This window comes from Lytechinus pictus, unplaced genomic scaffold (assembly GCF_037042905.1).
Source record: "Lytechinus pictus isolate F3 Inbred unplaced genomic scaffold, Lp3.0 scaffold_19, whole genome shotgun sequence".
Taxonomy (NCBI): Eukaryota; Metazoa; Echinodermata; class Echinoidea; order Temnopleuroida; family Toxopneustidae; genus Lytechinus; species Lytechinus pictus.
The window spans coordinates 19020031-19040092 of NW_026974140.1; the positions used below are offsets into that span (position 1 = coordinate 19020031).

Sequence of the window (20062 nt, forward strand, 5' to 3'; positions counted from 1 at the left end):
CTTAATTGTTATTTGTGAGTTGCTCTAGGTTAAGATATGCTTTTATATACTATGTTATTTTTAATTTTGGAGCCTATAAAACCGTATATAAGACTGGAGAATGTTATGATATATCAATATATATTTATCTTGTATCTAGTCTAACTGGATTCTTCTGCAGAGGGTCAGCCCATGTTTTTTTCCTTTTGTATTCTTTTCTTGTGTTTCTTTTACCTTTGTCATGTTTTGTTTTTTTACTTTACTATTATTATTTATACATACGATCGTCCTCTTTTTTTTCATGCCATGTTATCCATACTTATTTCCTCTTCCATCATATATCACTTAATTATATCATATTGTTGTTAGTTTATTAGACTTCATAACTGTACATTCAAGCAATGTATTCTATTAGTGTGTGTTTTTTGTCATTGATTAGTTTTAGTTTGTCTTTTTTGTTTTATTGATGCATTTTTTTTGGTTTCTTTTGTATTTTTAAAGATATTACATGTCAACACTGAATACTATTCAGTCATGTACTTGAAACAAAGGAGACCCTAGCCTTACAAGCCTTGCTTTTTCAGGGGTTCTCCTTGTCTTTCTCTCAATACGTTTAGTTATTTGCTATGTTTCTTTTTTTCTACTGTAAGAATGATTTATGGTTAATTGATTTTCATTTGTAGAATGTGAAATCTAACTTGTAAGATAAAATGTATGTGCAGAAAGAAAGACAAATAAATATCTTATCTTATCTTATCTTATCTTATGTCAAACGTAGGGCCAAGATGGTAGAACAACGTATTGTTGTGATAGGCTTCGCTGTGACAAGGGCCTCTTTAAGTGCAGTGTTAGAGCTCACAATGTTTCTGTGTGGCTGGTACTGGTGTAATGCACTGATCAGTCCCCCACCAAGAGTTTTAGATGGTCAAGTAATTTCTTCAACTGCCATGGCAATCAACTCTTCGATTGTGGGCATCGATGGAAAGACAAGACATGTAAACTACTAGGACATGATCTGCATGCTTCTATAAACCTGGGGCCCAAGTTTCATAAAACTCATTATACATGTAATAAAAAATCCATAACAGATAAAAGCCCCTGAAAGGCTAATAGTAAATTTGTCATAAAAATTGTGCACATAACAAGTCTTTGACAGGACCTTCATTAGATATGGTGCCACTAACCTCAGTAATGCCACAGTGACACCGCCAAAACCAACTTCACACAAGCTAAGGATATGGCATTCGAAACAAAATATAAATAGTTATGATCGATTTGTTGTCGGTTTGGCTGAGTGTGGCTGACACAATATTTATGCATTAATTCCTTTGCAATCAGCATCATACCGCCCTCTATGATGCGGTCTGAAGAAGCCATTAACCCTTTCCTCGCATACTTTACATAAATGCACACTTGGTGCCGCATGAACTTTGCATTTAACGCTCAAACATACAATGCATTGTTTCTCCTCTCTGAAATTAATTAAGCACAGAGGAGTTCATGGCCCAGTGAACAAAGAGTTCAGGTACAAAATAATATCTTGATTGTGAAAAACAAGGAATGATCATGCACTGTGGTCTTGCCTGTGTAGAGGGGAAACCCCTATCAGAAGATTATTCTTGGGTGAACATGTCTCAGGTATCAGTGAACATATGGTGACTTGATAGCCATATTCCCTGGCAAACTCGGCTCTATCTCGGTCGATATAACCCATACAACGCTTTCCTGAATGAAGTATAAAAAAAAGATGGAAATATAAACATTTGCTTTTTCTCTTTTTAGATACATTGTTGTTGTTGTTGATAGATTCATGGTTGAATCAATTGAAGCACAAGAAGGCATACCCTTTGTTAACAAAATTTTTTTAAAAACTTTTTTGGTAAAAATTTCCCTTGCGAGGCTGACAGCTTCATCAGACCTTTGTTGTACGACTTGAGAAAAATACCGGTAGGGGTCGGACGTACAAAAAGGTTGATTATTTCATGGAATTGCCCTATAGAAGATATCTGCCACCAATAAGATAATTAATAGTAGTATGTTAGCAAATCAACCAACTTCATTTAATTTCATGATTGTGGAAAAGAATGTTTTATGTCATCACATATATCACATGTAACATTTTAATTAGAAGATATCTGCCACCAATCCAATAATGTAAATGTTGTGTCACCAAACAACTTCATTGAATAACTTTAACCCAATAATTACCAACATCACATAGCACATACCATATACCATACTGAGAGAGTGAGTTGACTAAAAGACTTTCAAGGGCATTTTTTTTTAGAAGAAAATGTGCTTTGTTGGTTAATGCCAGTTTTAAACCTAGGATACCTTCTGCAGAAGGGCATTTTTCACCACAGATGGACAGAGGCAAAAAAATCAAATTGATATTCATGTCAAATGCTTTATGTTTTTTAATAATACAAAACCTGAAGTTTCTGGGACAATTTTTTTCTTCCGACTCTGGCAGCCATTTTTATTTCAAAATGGCCGCCAAAATATGGATACAAATTAGTGTTGAAAATGGTATATTGATTCATATTTTTGTTTGACAGATTTTTAAAGACCAGGTTTGATCATGATGTTTTCCCCTGTTATTTAGCTTACTATTATAACACTTTATAAAATCCCATAGAAAGAAACACCAGTAATTCATTTATCTGAAAAAAAAATATTGATGAAGTATGTGATATGGTATGTAATGTCAGTTACCAAAAACATGAACTTTTTTTTCTCATTTCCCAGAAATGATATATTATATGAAACTTGGTAGATTTCCTCCTTAGGAAACACTCCTCCCTTCTACACCAAAATTAAAGATAATCAATTAACAATCAAGCCATAGGGTACCATTAAATATGTGTAATGTCAGTTACCAAGTGGAGAATGTAATGTCAGTTACCATGATAAAACGTTGGTTACCAATAGTGAAATGCAAATGTGGTCAATTTTATGGTGAAGAAATATTGTATACTTGTTATTTAAGTCTTTCAATTAGTTAAATCACACCAGAAGGAGCTTGCTATTGACTTTTATAAGGTATAGTTCACAAGGAATACTCGTATATAAATTATGAAGGAAGTTGCGTTACCATCGTGCAAAAAAAAAATTACTGTGAAATTGTTTTGCATATGTACATGTACTTACCAAGTACATATTTGTTTGTATCAGACAATTTTTTTTTTTTTTTTTTTTCGGGGGGGGGGGTACTTTTCCCAACCTATTGCCTAAACATTTGATAAGCTTAACATTGCGATGAATGGGGGTTTCCAGGGACCCTTTTTTAGTTTCTAGGATTCTTTTGAGCATTGCTGGGCTAAAAGTAAATTCCTGGTTTTATACCTGTTAGTAGTGTAGATGTGTGATACAATTTTTGTTTTTGGTTTACAAGTATAGATGAAATTTGACAGTTCTGATCAATATTGCATGGATCTACTAAAACTGTGTCTTTTTCTAATTTACAAATAGTTCAGTTTCAGTTTAGAAGCTGGAGTTTATTTTTTGTTGACAGCTTAAAAAAAGAAATTAGCAAAGAGAATGATTAAAAAAATCATGAAGAAAATTGAAATCCGACAGATATGAACAAGCATTGCTTGTACTGACCAATAAAACTGCATGGGTGCATGAGATTCGGGGGAGGGGTAGTCTAGGGGAGGAGACCCTTATTCATTTTGCCTTTTTTGAGGGGAGGTTGGAGAAGAAAGGTTTAAAAAGTAAATATAAAACTGATGAATATATTCATGTAAATAATGAAAAGTCAGAAAATCCATGTGTACAGTCAATGCAATATTAAATTACTATAGGAATACATGTAGCTGGTATGACCCCCCCCCCCCCCCCCCGAGTAAGTAAAACATACATTTCTTATATTTTGATAATTTATAATGTAAAGTATTATGAAACTTTTATGATTTCAAAAGCCTTACATATAAGTACCTAGAAAATTATGCCTTTGAAAGTCATATAGCACTGGTATTTAATGTGTAATGTCAGTTACTGACAAGTAATAATAAAATGTTCAAATCAAAAGAAAAGGAATTAAGAAAAAGAAAGTTTTTTCATTGAAATGTTCTTAGAACCTCAGGTATACTTCCACATCAAGCTCACTTTCATGTGAAGCCCTGCACAGAAGATACAATGCAATGATTCCACACATTTGACTTCCATGTGTTATCTCTATGGAAAATTAAGTGTAACGTCAGTTACCGTAATGTCAGTTACCAGCATGGTTGTAGAAAAATTATCATAGCCCCCAAAAGACAAAAACAAATTATTTAATATTTTGACACATCTTAACCTAGTAACGAAGGTATATTTACTTATTCTATTTATTACTCTATCTACTCAGGGACATGAGATATTTCAATTTTACTGAACACCCTGAAATTGCATGTCCTTTTGTGTAACGTCAGTTACCGACATATTTTTGCTTCACATTGAAAAACTTAGTATCAGAGTTTACAGCAAGGTTCACTTTATTAACTCTATCAAAAGCAAACTCCCATCATTTGTTGTTTTAGAGATACACACAATGAAAGGTTTGTAAAATTGTGCTGTGTAACGTCAGTTACCGTGAAAATGCCCATAAGCAGAAAGGTGCAAGTTATTCATACATGTAAGAAATAACAAATTGGGAATACAAGAGAGAACAAAACAAAAAAAATTTAAATTTATAAGGATAGTAAATGCATCTGAAGATAAACTTCCAGTTACGGTAATAACAATAAATGTACAGTGTATAAAGCCTGGTAAAGGTGAACAGTCACAATATAATCTTAGTTTGTAAGTTAATAATATTGAGAACATATTGGAAAGGCCATGTTTGCAGTTATTATTTTTAAAAGATAATTGAATAATAAAATCATGTATAGAAAGATAATTTAGGAATAGATGGTGTTTAGAGATAATAGATATATGTGGTAACTCCAAATTACCAATTATAGAATCACACTGTATACATGTATTGTATATCAAAAGTTGAGATTACTAAATGGGTTAGTGAACGTAACTAAATGCTAATGGTTAGAACATACAATATGCTTACAGATTTATATTTTTAGATCTGATGGGACAAGGAAAGTATTGATGTAAGATGAAGACATCCTTGTGAAGTACTTATTAATCTATTTTATTCCTTGGGAAAAGCAAATAAAAAACAAACAGAGAGAATTTTCTTCATCACCAACAACATGTTTATGTCTCTATGCCAAGTGGGGAATCTTTAATACACACATCCCTCTTTCATAACCACATTTTGTGTTTGTTTACAATTTCATCATAGGGGAATCCCCCTACTATCCCCTCGAGATTCTGTCTTGTACTGTGTTTGTCTTACACAAAGCAATGTTTTAATCTGGATTTGAATGACCTACTAACTATCTACTTCCTTCATTCCCTGAAGGTAGTGTTTACAACTTAGAACTAATTGGGCTTGATTGCATGGATCCATCTATTTGAAAGTGATAATCAAGCAATTTAGCAAATAATCTATACCAATTTCATAAGAAAGCAATACACAATTACATAATAAATGTAAACATTGACCTACAGTAGTTAAATCAACGTTTAGGTTTGTTGAACTGTATGGCTTAAGGCCACCGCACACCTTACGACTGAATATATTACACCATTTACTGTTATGTACTACTTGCGACTGAGTGAGGGGAGATGTGACGTCACAGCTCTTGTCAGCTTGAGAGTCGCAGACCGGTCAGAGACAAGTCGCAAGGAAAATCGTAAGAATTTGCCAACAGCCATGTCGAATCCTTATGACTGGATCGCAAGCTCAATCCAACTTCCAGCCAATCAGACAGCAGAGTTGCACGACGCATATATGATAAACAACGCGCATACGCAGTAGTAAGCGCATTTTCTCAGTTGCTATGGCAAAAAACGCATGTGTGAGTCGCAGACAGCATGGTAGTCGGATCGCAAGGTGTGCAGTGTCGAGGCTTATGACTACCTTGCGATTCATCTCCCCTCACTCAGTCGCAAGCCAGTCGCAGACCAGTCGGGTTGTAATGTGTGCGGTGGCCTTTAAGTATCTTGTCATAAGTCAGAGCCAATTCCCACACTTCATCATCATAGACAAAATATTGGGAATTGTTGGGAAAAGCCGCTACGAAAAGATGCATAGTTCCTTTACAGCAGGTTGCCAGCTAAAAGACTCGGCACAGCAGTGGACTCCAACTTTCAAAGAAATGTGAATGATCAAATCAACCTCAACTGTAGAAGTATATTAATGTAGGGACAGTGATTTTCCGCGATCGCGGAAAACGGACGGAATTCACGGAAAGGGCCTTTTGAAACGGAAAGTGGCATTTCAAACGGAAAATCACGGAAAACGTATTTTCCCTCAAAATACACAGAATAGCAACAGAAATTACTCCAAAATCACAGCAAAATGAGAATATTAAATGGCCAAAAAACCCCAGAAAACACGATCTCACTTCGCTACTATCATGACAATTCACACATCGTGACTGCACTCGACATCAGCACACTCGTTTGTACCCGTACCCGGCCGGCCGGGTTGGGCTTCACATGCACACATATCGTTCAACTACATGTACACGGTCGTGTGTTGCTGCCCTCTATGTTTGAAGATGTAACAGCACGATATCGTGGTCTTAAAATCCAAGATGGCGGATTGGGGAAAAGCCGTTGACTGATGATAACGATGTCCAAAAACCCCCAAAATTATCGATGAAATATCATTTCACCGTGAAATAATGCTAATAATATGAAAGGTGAGGATGTATGCATGCAAAATGGGTGTGTAAAAATATTTTATGCACCCGCATAGATCCGATTAGAACGGATTTTATTGTGTTGTTGGTACAGTAGCAGATACAAATTTTGACCAGTGCGAGTGTGCGTGTTGTGATTTTGCTATTCAATGTGTAAACGGAATTGTCACTTTTCCGTGTGTACAAAGTCTATGGGGAAACGGAATTTCCGTTTTCTGACATGCTGAAACGGAATTTGAGATTTTCTGAAACGGAAAAGGCAATTTTTTTAAACGGAAAATCACTGTCCCTATTAATGTTATAATTCTTCATACAGGAAATGTACATAATGTCCATCAGTAAACAAGAATGAGCACTCTAGATTGGTGAAGACACTGATGCATGCATGAAGATACATTATATGACACCTAGATAGAACCTTGTCATCTGATTGGTTGTCTGATATCGATCATTCAGCCCGTTTTACAATGACGTCATCAACCGTGCAATTTTGGATCCATTTATCGTGCAATTTTGGATCCATACGATTTTTCCATCGCACGCGCGCACCAATACTGCTGCAGGCATAGACTGCAGGGCAGCGTGCATGTTGTATACTGTACGTGACAATCAACAGACCGAGCTCGCACTGCAAGAGCATATTTTGCATCGAAATTCATAAATTTCATTTGAAAAAGAATCTATTTTAGGTGTCATATAAACCAAATAATGAATGTTCTTATCATTCGTGCACTGGAAACAATAGTTCATTCGGTGAAAGATTAAATGTATGATCCATTCAATGGATGGATATTTCATCTTTCACCTCATGAAGTATTCTGTCCATTGCACTCATAGACATTCATTATTTGTATATTGTAATAAGAAAACACTTTGAATAGACATACACATATGCATTATTAATATAGGGGGTCATTGACGTTCCATACTTGAGATTGGTCTGATCAAAAGCAACTCTCTGCAAGACAAAGATAAGAGCAGACATTTCATTCAAAGTTAGTGACCGACTTACCTTGTTTAGCAAGATGACTGTCAAAATCCCAACATGTCTGATCAGCTCCATGTGCAACTAATAAATAGTCCTGAATTAAAAAAGATACACAATTTATAAACCTAATTAGTATGTAGAGTACGCAATATTTAATTGGTCAATAACTTTGTCTTCATTCATCTTGTAAAATATAGAAAAATACATTAAGTTAACATTACAACATTACAACCGAGAAAAAAATAATGGCTGAAAAATATTCTTGTGCACTTATTGCAAATCCTGGGGCCTGTCTTACAAAGAGTTACGATTGATCCGATCAATCGCAACTATGGACGGACAGCAACGTCAACATCTATTATGCATGTTTCTTCAAAATATTTTCTAGCTATGATGTATATTCATGCATTCATTGTTTTCTTAAAAATTCACTGCACTCTTCTTTGCATACAAAGGACATTGTGCAAATTTTTCATAGAAATAAATTATGACACTGATGGATTTCCATAGAGTTACGATTGATTGGATCAATCGTAACTCTTTGTAAGATGGGGCCCAGGTCTGTTGCTTCAGACTATTATCTCTGAAACAGAAGTTTGAGAATTCAAATCCAAGCCATGGCTGGCTTATTTCCTTCACAAAGAAATGTATCCACATTAAGCTGCGCTATACTCAACCTGGGTAAGATGAATGGGTTCCTATAAAAAAATCCTTGAATATACCAAGTGCTAGTAGCACAGCTCAAGGTAAAGCTGGGGTAATAATAGTCTGCCTTCCATTATTCAACCTTCTATCTTTCATATAATGTCTTACATTCCAAATCCATCATCCCTTCCATCTTTGGCCATGTGAAGTGCCATGTGATGTGTGTAATCTTTGGTCATGTGACATATCATGTGATGTGTTGGCTTTGGTCATGTGGTTTGTGGTATCTTTGGTCATGGGATGTGTCTCTTACCTTCTTGGAGATGCTGCTCTCCATGAATACTCTGCTTCTTGGATAGGTCATGTGATGTGTGTTATGTATCGAACCATAGCAGCAAGGACTGCTCACAAACGATGCATTCTGCTCTAGACATTTACAAAGGACAATATCTGTTGCTACTCCACAGGCATGTAGAGACACCTAGAGGAGAGGACAAAGGGGAAGGCATCCAATATCGGGTCTCATTCAATAACAAACTTAATCAAACAAAGTCTGAATACTACATTAAATCCTTAATATACAATCTGACCCAACACTTATTCTTTTACAATACTACGCAAAGAACCAAAGGCATGACATTGCAGGGTGGCATTTCATAAAGCTGTTTTTAAGTTACGCACGACTTAATATTGCACCCATCCTTGATTCATGCAATATTAGCACTACCTCATGGAATATCTCTGGTATTACATTCAGAGTCATCCAATACAATTACTTAACCCTAAACAGGCCGGGGGGGGGGGGGTTGAGTCAACCCCCCTCAACATTTTCTGCGATCATTCCGCCGCACAAAATTTTTTGACCACGCCACTCACAGAGTTTATACTTTTAAGTCTCGGGCATCTTTTGAGACCAAATTTACGAAGCCCGGGTACGTGGTTCCGAAATTACGCAACATTTTGTAAGTGCATGTCAGACCAAAAATTGTTCCAAAACGTGATTCTGTGTACAAAGTCAATGCAAATTGAGTTTTCTCATCTTATTCATAAAGATATGATTATTTCTACTTTAAACAGCTGAAATCAATTGATTTTAGCATAATTATGCTTCAAAAAGGTTGTGCAATAAATCTGGTGAAAAAAACAAAGAAAAACAAAAGGTTGAAAAACAAAGAAATACATAAGAAATTCATAAAACAATAAAATACATAAGAAATTGATTTCCAAACCGAAGTTTTTTTCAATTGCGATTGTTAAGAATGCTACAAAGAATATTTTTACCAACACTTAGCATTCTAGGAGCTTTATTTAGTGAATTAGAGCAAACAGTATGATTTAGATTACATCGCACACTACCAGCGTGCAAATTTTTGCGGCGTTTGCGCGATCGGCGGCCGAGATCTCAGGGGGGGGTTGAATCACCCCCCCCCCCCCGGCCACAGAACAGCCAAAAAAGCCCGGCCTAGTTAGGGTTAAGCTATTACCTACTGAGACCGGCAGTCCCTGTACATAGCCCATGGAAATTACAGAATTGAATAGTCAAGAGGTATACAACTGCACTCACCCCAACATCAAATTGTCCATAGAAGTAATCAATGTTACTCAGGTACATGGTGACATTCTGTAGTTTGAGGGTTTGTACTCTACCCAGCGCTCGTCTCAAAGACTCTTCTTTGTTCTCAATCATGATCACATGACAGTCTGGGAGGCAGTATGCAAGAGCTATACCAAGGTGACCCTGAAAAGAATAAACAAATCATTTATTAAATTGATGGCAAAAAATGAAATAATCAACCAGTTACTTAATTCATTGTGTCTATGAGTGATTTGTAAAGCACTCATTATATACTGAATTTGTTCATTCCAATCTATGGAGACATAAAGTAAAGTATTCACAGGCAGAACATTTCATGAAACGTATAGTCAATGATTTCTACTGACTGATATGATATAACTGAAATCGTGGTTAGAGAGTCGGTGCTTTGAAGTTTGACTATAAACTACTTTGTCAGCTAGAATGAAAATGACTACATATATTGATGTCAAATCATAAATTGTAAGCAAAAGCAGCAATAACATCTATTTGAGCAAAATTTGCTCAGAAACGGCTAAAATATCACAGAAATAAAAATTGTGCATGGAATCATTCAAGGAGACATTCATGTGCAGAAACAATGAGTATTCCATTCATGCTACCATGTGTATGTGAAGCAGTGCAGACTATACATAGGAAGCTGCTCATTGTGGGTGACTGGAATGATGCATAGACAATGGTGGCTGATATTTGGTAAGTAATAACATGAGTTGATTATCAAATGATCTCTTGCATGGATATTTTCATGGAAGGTTGACAATATTTCATCCCAATTATCATTAAGCTACCACTACTCCACATAACCTCTAAGGTTAACATCATTAACCCTAATTCTCCCGGGGGGGGGGGGGGCATAATGGCCCCCCCCCCCCTCGAAAATTTTCGCGATATATCTGCTGCACAAAATTTTTTGACCTCGCCGCTCACTGACTTTTTACTTTCAAGTCTCGCGCAATTTTGAGACCAAATTTGTGACGCCCGGGTACGCAGTTACGACATTACGCAACATTATGTAAGTGCATGTCAGACCCAAAATTGCTTATAAATGTGATTTCATGTACAAATCCAATGCAAATTGTGTATTTGGCCAAAATTCATAAATGTATCATTATTTCTACTTTTACTGATTAAACTTAATTAATTTTGCCTTGTTTATGATCAGAATTAAGTCTGGAACGATTTCCATCGAAAAAACAATAAAAAACAAAAAGTAAAAAAACAAAGAAATACATAAGAAATTAAAAAAACAATAAAATACATAAGAAATCGGTCTTGGTACCAGAATTTTTTTCATTCACAATTGTTAGGAATGCTATAAAAAATATTTTCACCCAAAAAATAGCATTCTAGGAGCTTTATTTAGTGAATCAGAGCAAAAAGTATGATTTCATGAATAAATTAGCATAATTAATTCATATAAAATAAAAATATATGAATTAAGTGAAATTTACCAATGCAACGGCGTAGATTACGTCATTCTCTACCATCATGCAAATTTTCGTTGTGATCGCGCAATCCACGGCTGAGATCTTAAGGGGGGGCATAATGGCCCCCCCCTGGGAATGACAAGAATCAAAATACCCCGGGAGATAATCGTGTTTCAAAATGAAAATCACAAACAATTCTATTGTTTTATTCCAGCTAAAGAGCATCAAGGGTTAAATGAAAGAAAACAGAAAAAGGACTCAGCTTAAAATGACAAATCTGAAATATGATGTGATCACTTACCCCTCCGCTACAGAAATCAAGAATCCTTGATCCAGGCTTGGCTATCTGTTGAACAGCTGTGACAATGCTCTCAATCTGATTTTCTTTACCTCTAGCTCGGCGTGCTTCAACTTCACCTAGTACAAATCAAGACAAACATTTCAGTTCAAGGAAGTATTTAGTTTCTATTTCCAATGGTTCAAGAACTGAATATTCAATGTCAAACAACATCAATACACCCATGCAGCCATCCATCTATAGGTAACAATTATTCCATTCATCCTTCAGAGTTCAGACCTTCCTTCCATTCTCCGTCCATCCATCCATCCATCCACCCACACCCATCCATCCACCAACTCATCCATCCACCCACCCATCCATCCATCCATCCACCCATCCACCCACCCACCCATCCATCCATCCATTCCTTTGTCCGTCCATCCGCCCGTCAGCCCACCCTCCCGCCCGTCCATCCATCCATCTAGTTACCTTCTATAGGACTAACAGCTGCGTGCATGTTTCTCCAATCTAGTGATGTATTCTTTGAAGGGTGATCCAGGAATCCAGCATTCAATCCTTCATCCTCTAACGTCAAGATCACATTAGGTAAAGCCTTCTTCAGTAACTCTCTCATTACACCACGGCTAAAAAAAAATAATAATAAACACGCAAAAAAATGACAACAAAAGTCTGAACAAGTTTCAAGAATAAACAGCCTCTTGATCACATACATCAAAGAGTACTTCTGATAATATAATATCTAAGGTCAAGACCATTCTTGTCAGCTAATGATTGCTGGACACTGTTTAATAAAAACATACTCTCCTTCAATATTGCTGTTTACAGTAACTCACATGAAAATGTTGTTGTTTAACAATATCAAAATTGTCATTGAATACACAATAATAATGGCAAGTTTTTGCAGACATGCCTGAGTGACAACATTTAGTCTACTGGAATTAAATATTTCAATAATCAAGGTCTGAAAACACATGTTCAGCATACATTCTGTGATTGCAACACGACTGAAAAAAGGAAACATGAAAAAAAAAAATTATACATATTGGAAAAATTGTATTGTTTGGTTAAGCATGAATAAATAGTTATCTTTTTGCTGTCATCTAAAATATATTTTATTGAAAAAAAACATAATTATGAGAGCTTTTTTCCTTAAAATTAATTCTTTTTATTTACTTTTTAGATAACAATGATCTGTATCTTGCTTTGGACATAGTAATAATAATAATCCGTGTCTAAGCGCTTTACAGATATATTATTGCCCCGGTCACCGGATTCGATCAGTCATTCTCGCACACAATGTGCACATCCTTCGCCCCGTGGGGAGTATTCTAGTCAGTCGCCGGTGAGGCGCACACAGTACTAGACAAGCAACAATGACTTTCACATCCTACCAGGTACCCATTTAACGCCTGGGCCGAGAGTTGCAAAGTGTGGATTAATGCCTTGCCACAGGACGCTAGACCGCGGCGGGATTCGAACACATGACCCTGTTTACAAGGCGAGAGTCAGAACCACTACACCACGGCTCCTCCACATAGTGCTTATAACTACATGATAAAACAAGATGTAACCAACCTGACACCTAGATTGCCAATGTGAGGTCTGACATCTTCTTCTGATATGAAACTATCAGTCTTTGAGATTTCACCAATATCACTAGTTGTTTCCTTGAGAGACATAATATCCACTTCCCTCAGTCCCAGACAGGTTGATGCTACCTGCCGCACCAATGGAACATTCCACATGCGCTGGTACCAATCCAAGACCAAAGGCACACTCCTGTATGGAGCGTGGGATGTACCATTCAGAGTGGAGGTGTGTAGCCACAGGTGGATGGGAACAAACAATGTAAAATCAGCAAGAGTGACGTCTACATCATGTACAAAAAGATGAGTGAGCTCTGGCAAAGAGTCTTTGTGTATCTTTTTCTTATTCCTCTGTTTTCTTTTTCTTCTCATGCTTCCATCCTCTGACTTAGAGGAAATCTCATCAACAGTTTCAACTCTGCCAATAGCACCATCTGTATCAGTGGGTGATTGATGTACATTACTTGTAGCAGATACATCACGACTTGGAACAATGTGATCTCTTGCAGAATTCTTCTGATTCTGTTCTCTCTTCCTTCTTCGAATTTCTTTCTTGTTCCACAAATTCAACTTGGTGGTGAATTCAGATGTCAACTCTTCATTCTTACCCTCTTCACAAGTTACCATATCATTCCCAGGATGCATCTCCTCATCATCTGCTTCTCCTCCTATCCCATCATTCTCTCTTTTAACAGCAGTTTTATTTTCATCACTTTTCCTGTCTACATCAGACCTACCATCTCCTCCATCTGTGGTACCATTCTTCTGCTTGTTCTTTAGCATTTTTCTTCTCATTTTCTCAGAATTGAACGCAGACACGGGCTGTGATAGTATTTCCTGGAACTTGCTGACACACATGGGGCAGGAGGATTGTTCTAATGGCTTCTTGAGGTAGTTGGTGATCTCATCAGGAGCGTCCACTTCACAAAGTTTAGTCCATATGCTTGACTCTGAACAAGTTTTCAGGCAAGTTTGTCGGAAACCCTGCAAAAAAAAAAACCCAACAAATTTCATCAGAGAATCTGCATGGATTCATAACATTTTTTCAACTTCTTACAGATAATGTATCATAATACTTTTTTTTCCATAAGGTTTTCAATCTAAGATAATTTTTCAATTTTAAATATATCTCATGTATGGTTTTAGATCACTTTGGAACATCATGTTCAAAAGCTTAAACATTATAGACAGATTGGAAATATGACAGTGTATTCATTTCAAACATTTTAGAAACCAGCTTGAAGCTTGCGGGGTATATGACAGCCATTGGCTTTTCAAAACTCATGTAAAAACAAATAATTATCCCCATTTCCTTTCAATGATAAAGAAATATATTCGAATACCAACTGTCAAGCCAAGAATGTAATTGTGTCTGATCAGGGAGTTGTGTCTGATCAAGTGTGTATACATTGTTGTCCCCCTCACAACTCCCTGATTGTATACTATCTACATGTAGATTGCATTTTCACAGAACACATTTCTGAACACTTAAAATCGATTTAATAAAGGCAAAAATAAGTACCAGTATTAATATTCATTTTTCAGCTTCATTACCAAATGGAAATACAATGTCTGATATGACTTTTTAATATCAATCATAATACTGCTCTGTGTACACCATATCTTTTTTATTGGATGGTGCAGTTGAAATAAAGGCTTTGTTTCTGCAAAACACAATTAATGTTGTAACCCGCAAGTGAAAACCCGAACCGTACCGTCCCGTATAATCCAATAATTTGCAAGCGGGACCCGCTGACCCGTCGGGTTTTATCCCGCAAGTAAATTTATCTTTGAAAAATGAAAATTATTTCTGCAATCCCCACACTATACAGGCTCAAATCACGAAAATATATGCCAACTACTAACCTAGCCTAGAGTGAATTTACTTACAATTTGCAAATTCGCCTTTTATTCTGGAGAGAAAAAGTTTTTTTGGGTTACTTTGTACCCGAAATGGGTCGGCTCTGATCTCGTAATCGAAAGCATTGCGCAATTAACTCCTCGGATCGGAGCGCGAGCCGCAGCTCAGCGTGCGCTAGCTACATGTAGCCCAGGCTGCCCAGCAAATTCGATGTTCAGTTTCCCGTCGCCCGCCCGCGTTATGAAATTTGGACCGCGTTTAAAAATCAAATTCTGAAAATAATTCATTATTTTACTATTTTGACATAGATCTAGATTCAGAACTGATATAAAACATTAATATAAGCTTTTCAGTCACAATTACTTGTATATCATGTAAATACCTGTAATTCTTTTCTTGTTTTTTTCTTGTGAATGGAATGACACTGCATGCTCAACCACACCTCGAGCGATGTTCGTGCAGGCTCCACTCAACTTCACTTCTGCTACACTACGCTCTACCTACCCGATGTAGCGGTAGTGAAGTGGAGTGGAGCCTGCACGAACATCGCTCGAGGTTTGGTCGAGCTACCTCAATAAATCCCATAGTCTAGTAACCTCGCATTGGTGAGTTGTCATACGGCATATCAGACAAAAAAATCATCAAACAAAACTCAATCTGTTTTACAAGGCCGACGGGAGGCTCACGCACGTACGCATTGGCGCTTGTACTAGCTAGCCAGTCTGAGCTCTGTCTCTCTGCCAGAGCTCTGGGGGACAATTCGCTCTGTAAAGGCCTCAATGATGGTGATTTTATGTTTCAGACAGAGTTTATATTTCGGGAATATTATCCAAAACTGCCAATAAAGTTAGATGATTTCTTCATTGTCATGTATATTTAAGTTATTAATGAGTTCATTCTCACCAAATTTAGACTCCCCCATAGAGAAATGCAATTTTCGTGGAGATCTGCGTTTTCAAAGAACATCAGGAAAAGTTAGGGTATGTGGGCCTTTATTACATGGCCAAGTACTGGAATTAGATGGAGTAGAAATTAGATATTGAATTCATTTATATCCAAGTTCAACTCATAGTCACACCCACACAAACACACCCACATCCAAGATTCTAAGCATGAAAAAAAATAACTTTAAAATCATGCAATATTAAACAATAAGTAATAATTAATTTAATAAGTGAACAGGGATTCCTCAAAATACAAAAACGTAGCATTTGAAAAGAGCCCCCGAAATGAAAAAAGTAGCCTCCAAAACGGTAAAAATGGAGACCCTGAAATATTACCAAAAAATGAAAATGGAACCCCCGAAAAAAAATGATGGATTTGCTCCCTGGCTTCAAGACAGTTCCACAGAATAAAAGTGTGTTCAAAGGTTACAAAAGGTCAAACTTTCATCTTCTGGAAAATAATGAATAATGAAATCCTCATTTTGAGCTGGAAAAAATGGGACGGGAAACTCGACATCGAGTTTCATTGGCCTATGCGATTGCTTTTGACTAGACTGTGCTGCGCTGCACTGGCGCGCGCTCCTTCTTCGAAAGAGCAACTAGATGTATTTATGTCGAACTGTCTCAGTCCTGTTCACTGTTCACAAGACAAAAATACGCCAGCATTTTTTTTAAAGGAAATATCTACGTCTCTAAAAGGATCCGCCACGTAAGAAGCACATGATCCTAACTCAATTTTCATTGTTATTTTTTTTATTATGCGTCGTTACTTCTCCCTTTTTTTTCGCATGACGGTCTGCGGGTTTAAGAATGAACTCGGCCCAGCCCGCAACCCGCGATCGGGGGCATACCGGCAGGTTAACCCGTACCGCAACGGGTGCGGGTTACAACATTAAACACAATGTACTATTTTGGGAGGGTTAAAGAAAGTCAACCAAATTTTCACTTACAAGAAGTGTTACTAAATTCCGATGTGGTTCTAAAGGCACCGCAGCTTGGATGATTCGTCTACACACATTAGCCAGACCAGAAACACAGAACTGTTTTCCTGGCAGTAATACAGATGGCAGCTGACAATCTTGTACCACACGAGGGAGACAGACATAATTCAATACACTGAACTCAAAGCACTTTGGTATCGCGAGAAGATTTTGCTTGAGATCATGCTTGTCACCAGGGTTGCCATCAAGACAATTTTTATTCAGACCTGATTTTGGAGATGATTTTTGTTCCTGTTGATTTCTACTAACAAGAATAATGTCAAGATTATCATAGTGACAGTACTGCTGAATAAAGACGACAATGAGGGATGGAACTGTGAAGAAGTTTGAATCACTGCTGCATTCAAGATAAAGAGTATCTCTATGTGCATCCTCTGTCTCTTTGTCCTTTTCCATTTTGGTAATGTTATCACACCTATTGATAAAGTACCCAAAAAAATGAACATTAAAGTGTTAATATGCATGATTTTCTAATGCTTTCACTTTTCCCCAATTCCTACGTTAAGTAGAGGAAAAAAATAGCAAGTATCTATTGATAAGTAAAAACAATTTTCCTAAAATTTAATGCATGGGAGCTGACAATCTCGTACCACACAAAACTTCAAGAGGAAGGAAGAGGTGAAGAGGGGGAAAGGGGGAGGGAAGAAAAGGAAGATGAAAAGGATGAGAGAGGGAGGTAAATGAGAAAGGGGAAAAGAAAAGGGGGTAAGAGGAAGAGGCAGAAAGAGGGGGAATAGGAGGAAAGAAGAGGAAGAGGCGGTAAGGGATGAGGAAGTAAGAGGTAAAGTAGCAAGAAGAGAAAGGGAAAAAGAGGAGGTAAAGTATGAAAGGATGAGGAAGAATGAAAGATATACAGTAATTAAAGTAACATGAAAATAAATGGGAAAAGAAGAGGGGTTAAGAGAGAAAGACAGACAATACAATCATGACAAGAGGGGGAAGAGGAAGATGTAGAGAAAGAGGAGGTAAAGGATGAGGAAGTTCCTTGGAAGAGAGGTAAAGTAGCATGAAGAGAAAGGGGGAAAGAGGAAAGAGGGAGAGGAATAGAGAGGAAACTGGAAAAGGGAAAGTTCAAAGGAAGAAAAACATGTCAAGGAAGTGGAAGATAAAGGGGAGGTACAAGAGAAAGATGGGGTAAAGAAGAATTATGCCCCACAAAAAAAACTAAAAGTGAGACCCATTAACATCATGTTCTAGTTTTGCTCATTTAATTTTGCCCCCTTTATTTTGGGGGCTCATTCTGGATGGAAATACTAGAAATTTAAGACAATACCACTTACATGCATATTTTTTGTTCTTGTCAATAAAAAGGCAACAGCCGACAACATGCATGGGTGATGGTGATCCCGATGATGATACTGCCTGTTGCTGTTGTTCGTTTTGGGCCTTTTCCACACCTGGTAGTAGATCAGCTCAGTAGACACTTGGTGTTGATTGACAGCTCGAAGTTAAACTAAAGAACTATGTGAACTAGGCTAGGAAGAATCCTAATTGTTTTGTATAGACCTAATTGCAATTGTTGGCAAGCTAGGTAGGTGGCTCTAGAAGTTTGTTAGCGCTGGCGAGTGGTGGATGACAAAGGCTACTAGTACCAACAACAATCGAGACCGTCTCACACTTGCTTGGTCATTGAAGGGTTGAAGCCAAGAAGGGTAAGCACTGATATGTCTCTGAGACTGGAGTGTTCGTGTATCCTCACCCTGGGCCGTCTCTACGACTACGTTCTCTATCAAGTAGTAAAACAAAAAGGAGGACAAGTTACAAAACGTAATAATAATATAAATAACGTTATTAGTCTATGGCTTGCTGGTTTCCGTCTCTTTCCCATTTTTTTAGTTACTTGAACTTTGATTGAACTTAAGGATGGATGGCTGAGCTGTGTATGAGCATGGTGAGAGAAAAACTCTGTGCTTGTTGCCATCGTCATGATTTTTGCCATTGCTACTCATAGTTACTACCTGAGCCTCCGCTCCTCGTTAGGTAGGACAAAACAAATAAACGAAACAGCATTTCTACAAAAAGCACTAGATCTACCTTAATGTATTCTTTATTAGCATTATTATCACAGACATTGCTCAAAACTTGACTCAAAATTTCCTAAATAGTGAAAAGTAAAGCTTAAATACTCCATAAAATGTGCCTGAAATGCATGTAGCATATTGGTCCATCCCTATACTATGTGGGCTAGTGGCTAAAAATAGGCATTTTAAAGTCTTTACGCTGACCTAGAGTTAAACTGTTTGAGCCTCTGTGAGGAGCCGTGGAAACATGTCACATTGATAATCAACTTGGCTGCCAGAAAAGGTGAAGATGTCCCTACATTTAACTACATTGTGCACTCAAAATATACAAAGAAAATTTGAGGCCAACTCACCTATTGACTTTTTGGACACATGTCTACAGCACAAATCTGCCTAACCTATCCTCGTTCTAGCAGTGAACCAGGGAAGTGGCAGTTTAAGTGTAACAGTTATTTAGCCCCTGCTCTTAGTTTACTCACTTAATAAATGAACAAGGTTATGATATAACCTTGCTCTGTAGTGTGGCAAAATGAGGTTGGCAATGTTTGGCTCATTTTCTCTATTTCTTAGGAACAAATGATCTTTGTAGGTTTCCATGGTGGAGTTTATAATGTTGAGGTTTACGATTCACCATGTGTGATGAAGAAGGGAAGGAAATACAGGCAGAAGGATTGAAATGGAAAGACGAAATAGGATGAAGAGAAAATTAGACTGAAGACGGACAGTCAACCTTCCTCATCAGGTTTACAGTCCTTTTCAGGACTTTACTCACTTTCAAGAAAAGAATACTTCTAATTTTCTCTTTTCATCCTATCTCGTCTTTCCATTTCAATCTTTCTGCCTGTATTTCTTTCCCTTCTTTCTAATATTACACATGGTGAACCGTAAACCTTCTCCACGTTAAATGCTTGATTGTTTGACAATGTCAGATTTCATTACAGCTCGGCTCTACGTAAGTTAATT

At 37.1% G+C, this 20062-nt stretch overlaps 1 protein-coding gene across 1 annotated transcript; it reads right to left on the reverse strand.

Moving 5' to 3' along the window:
* Positions 1-235: 235 nt before the first annotated feature.
* Positions 236-18805, reverse strand: LOC129260741 (glutathione S-transferase C-terminal domain-containing protein-like). Its single transcript, XM_054898696.2, has 9 exons — positions 18359-18805; positions 17028-17493; positions 13262-14256; positions 12155-12309; positions 11687-11802; positions 9929-10102; positions 8678-8845; positions 7744-7813; positions 236-1704 (listed from the first exon to the last, which is right to left on the reverse strand). Coding segments are annotated over exons 1-9 (2307 nt in total). The 5' UTR covers positions 18361-18805; the 3' UTR covers positions 236-1543.
* Between the last annotated feature and the right edge of the window lie 1257 nt (positions 18806-20062).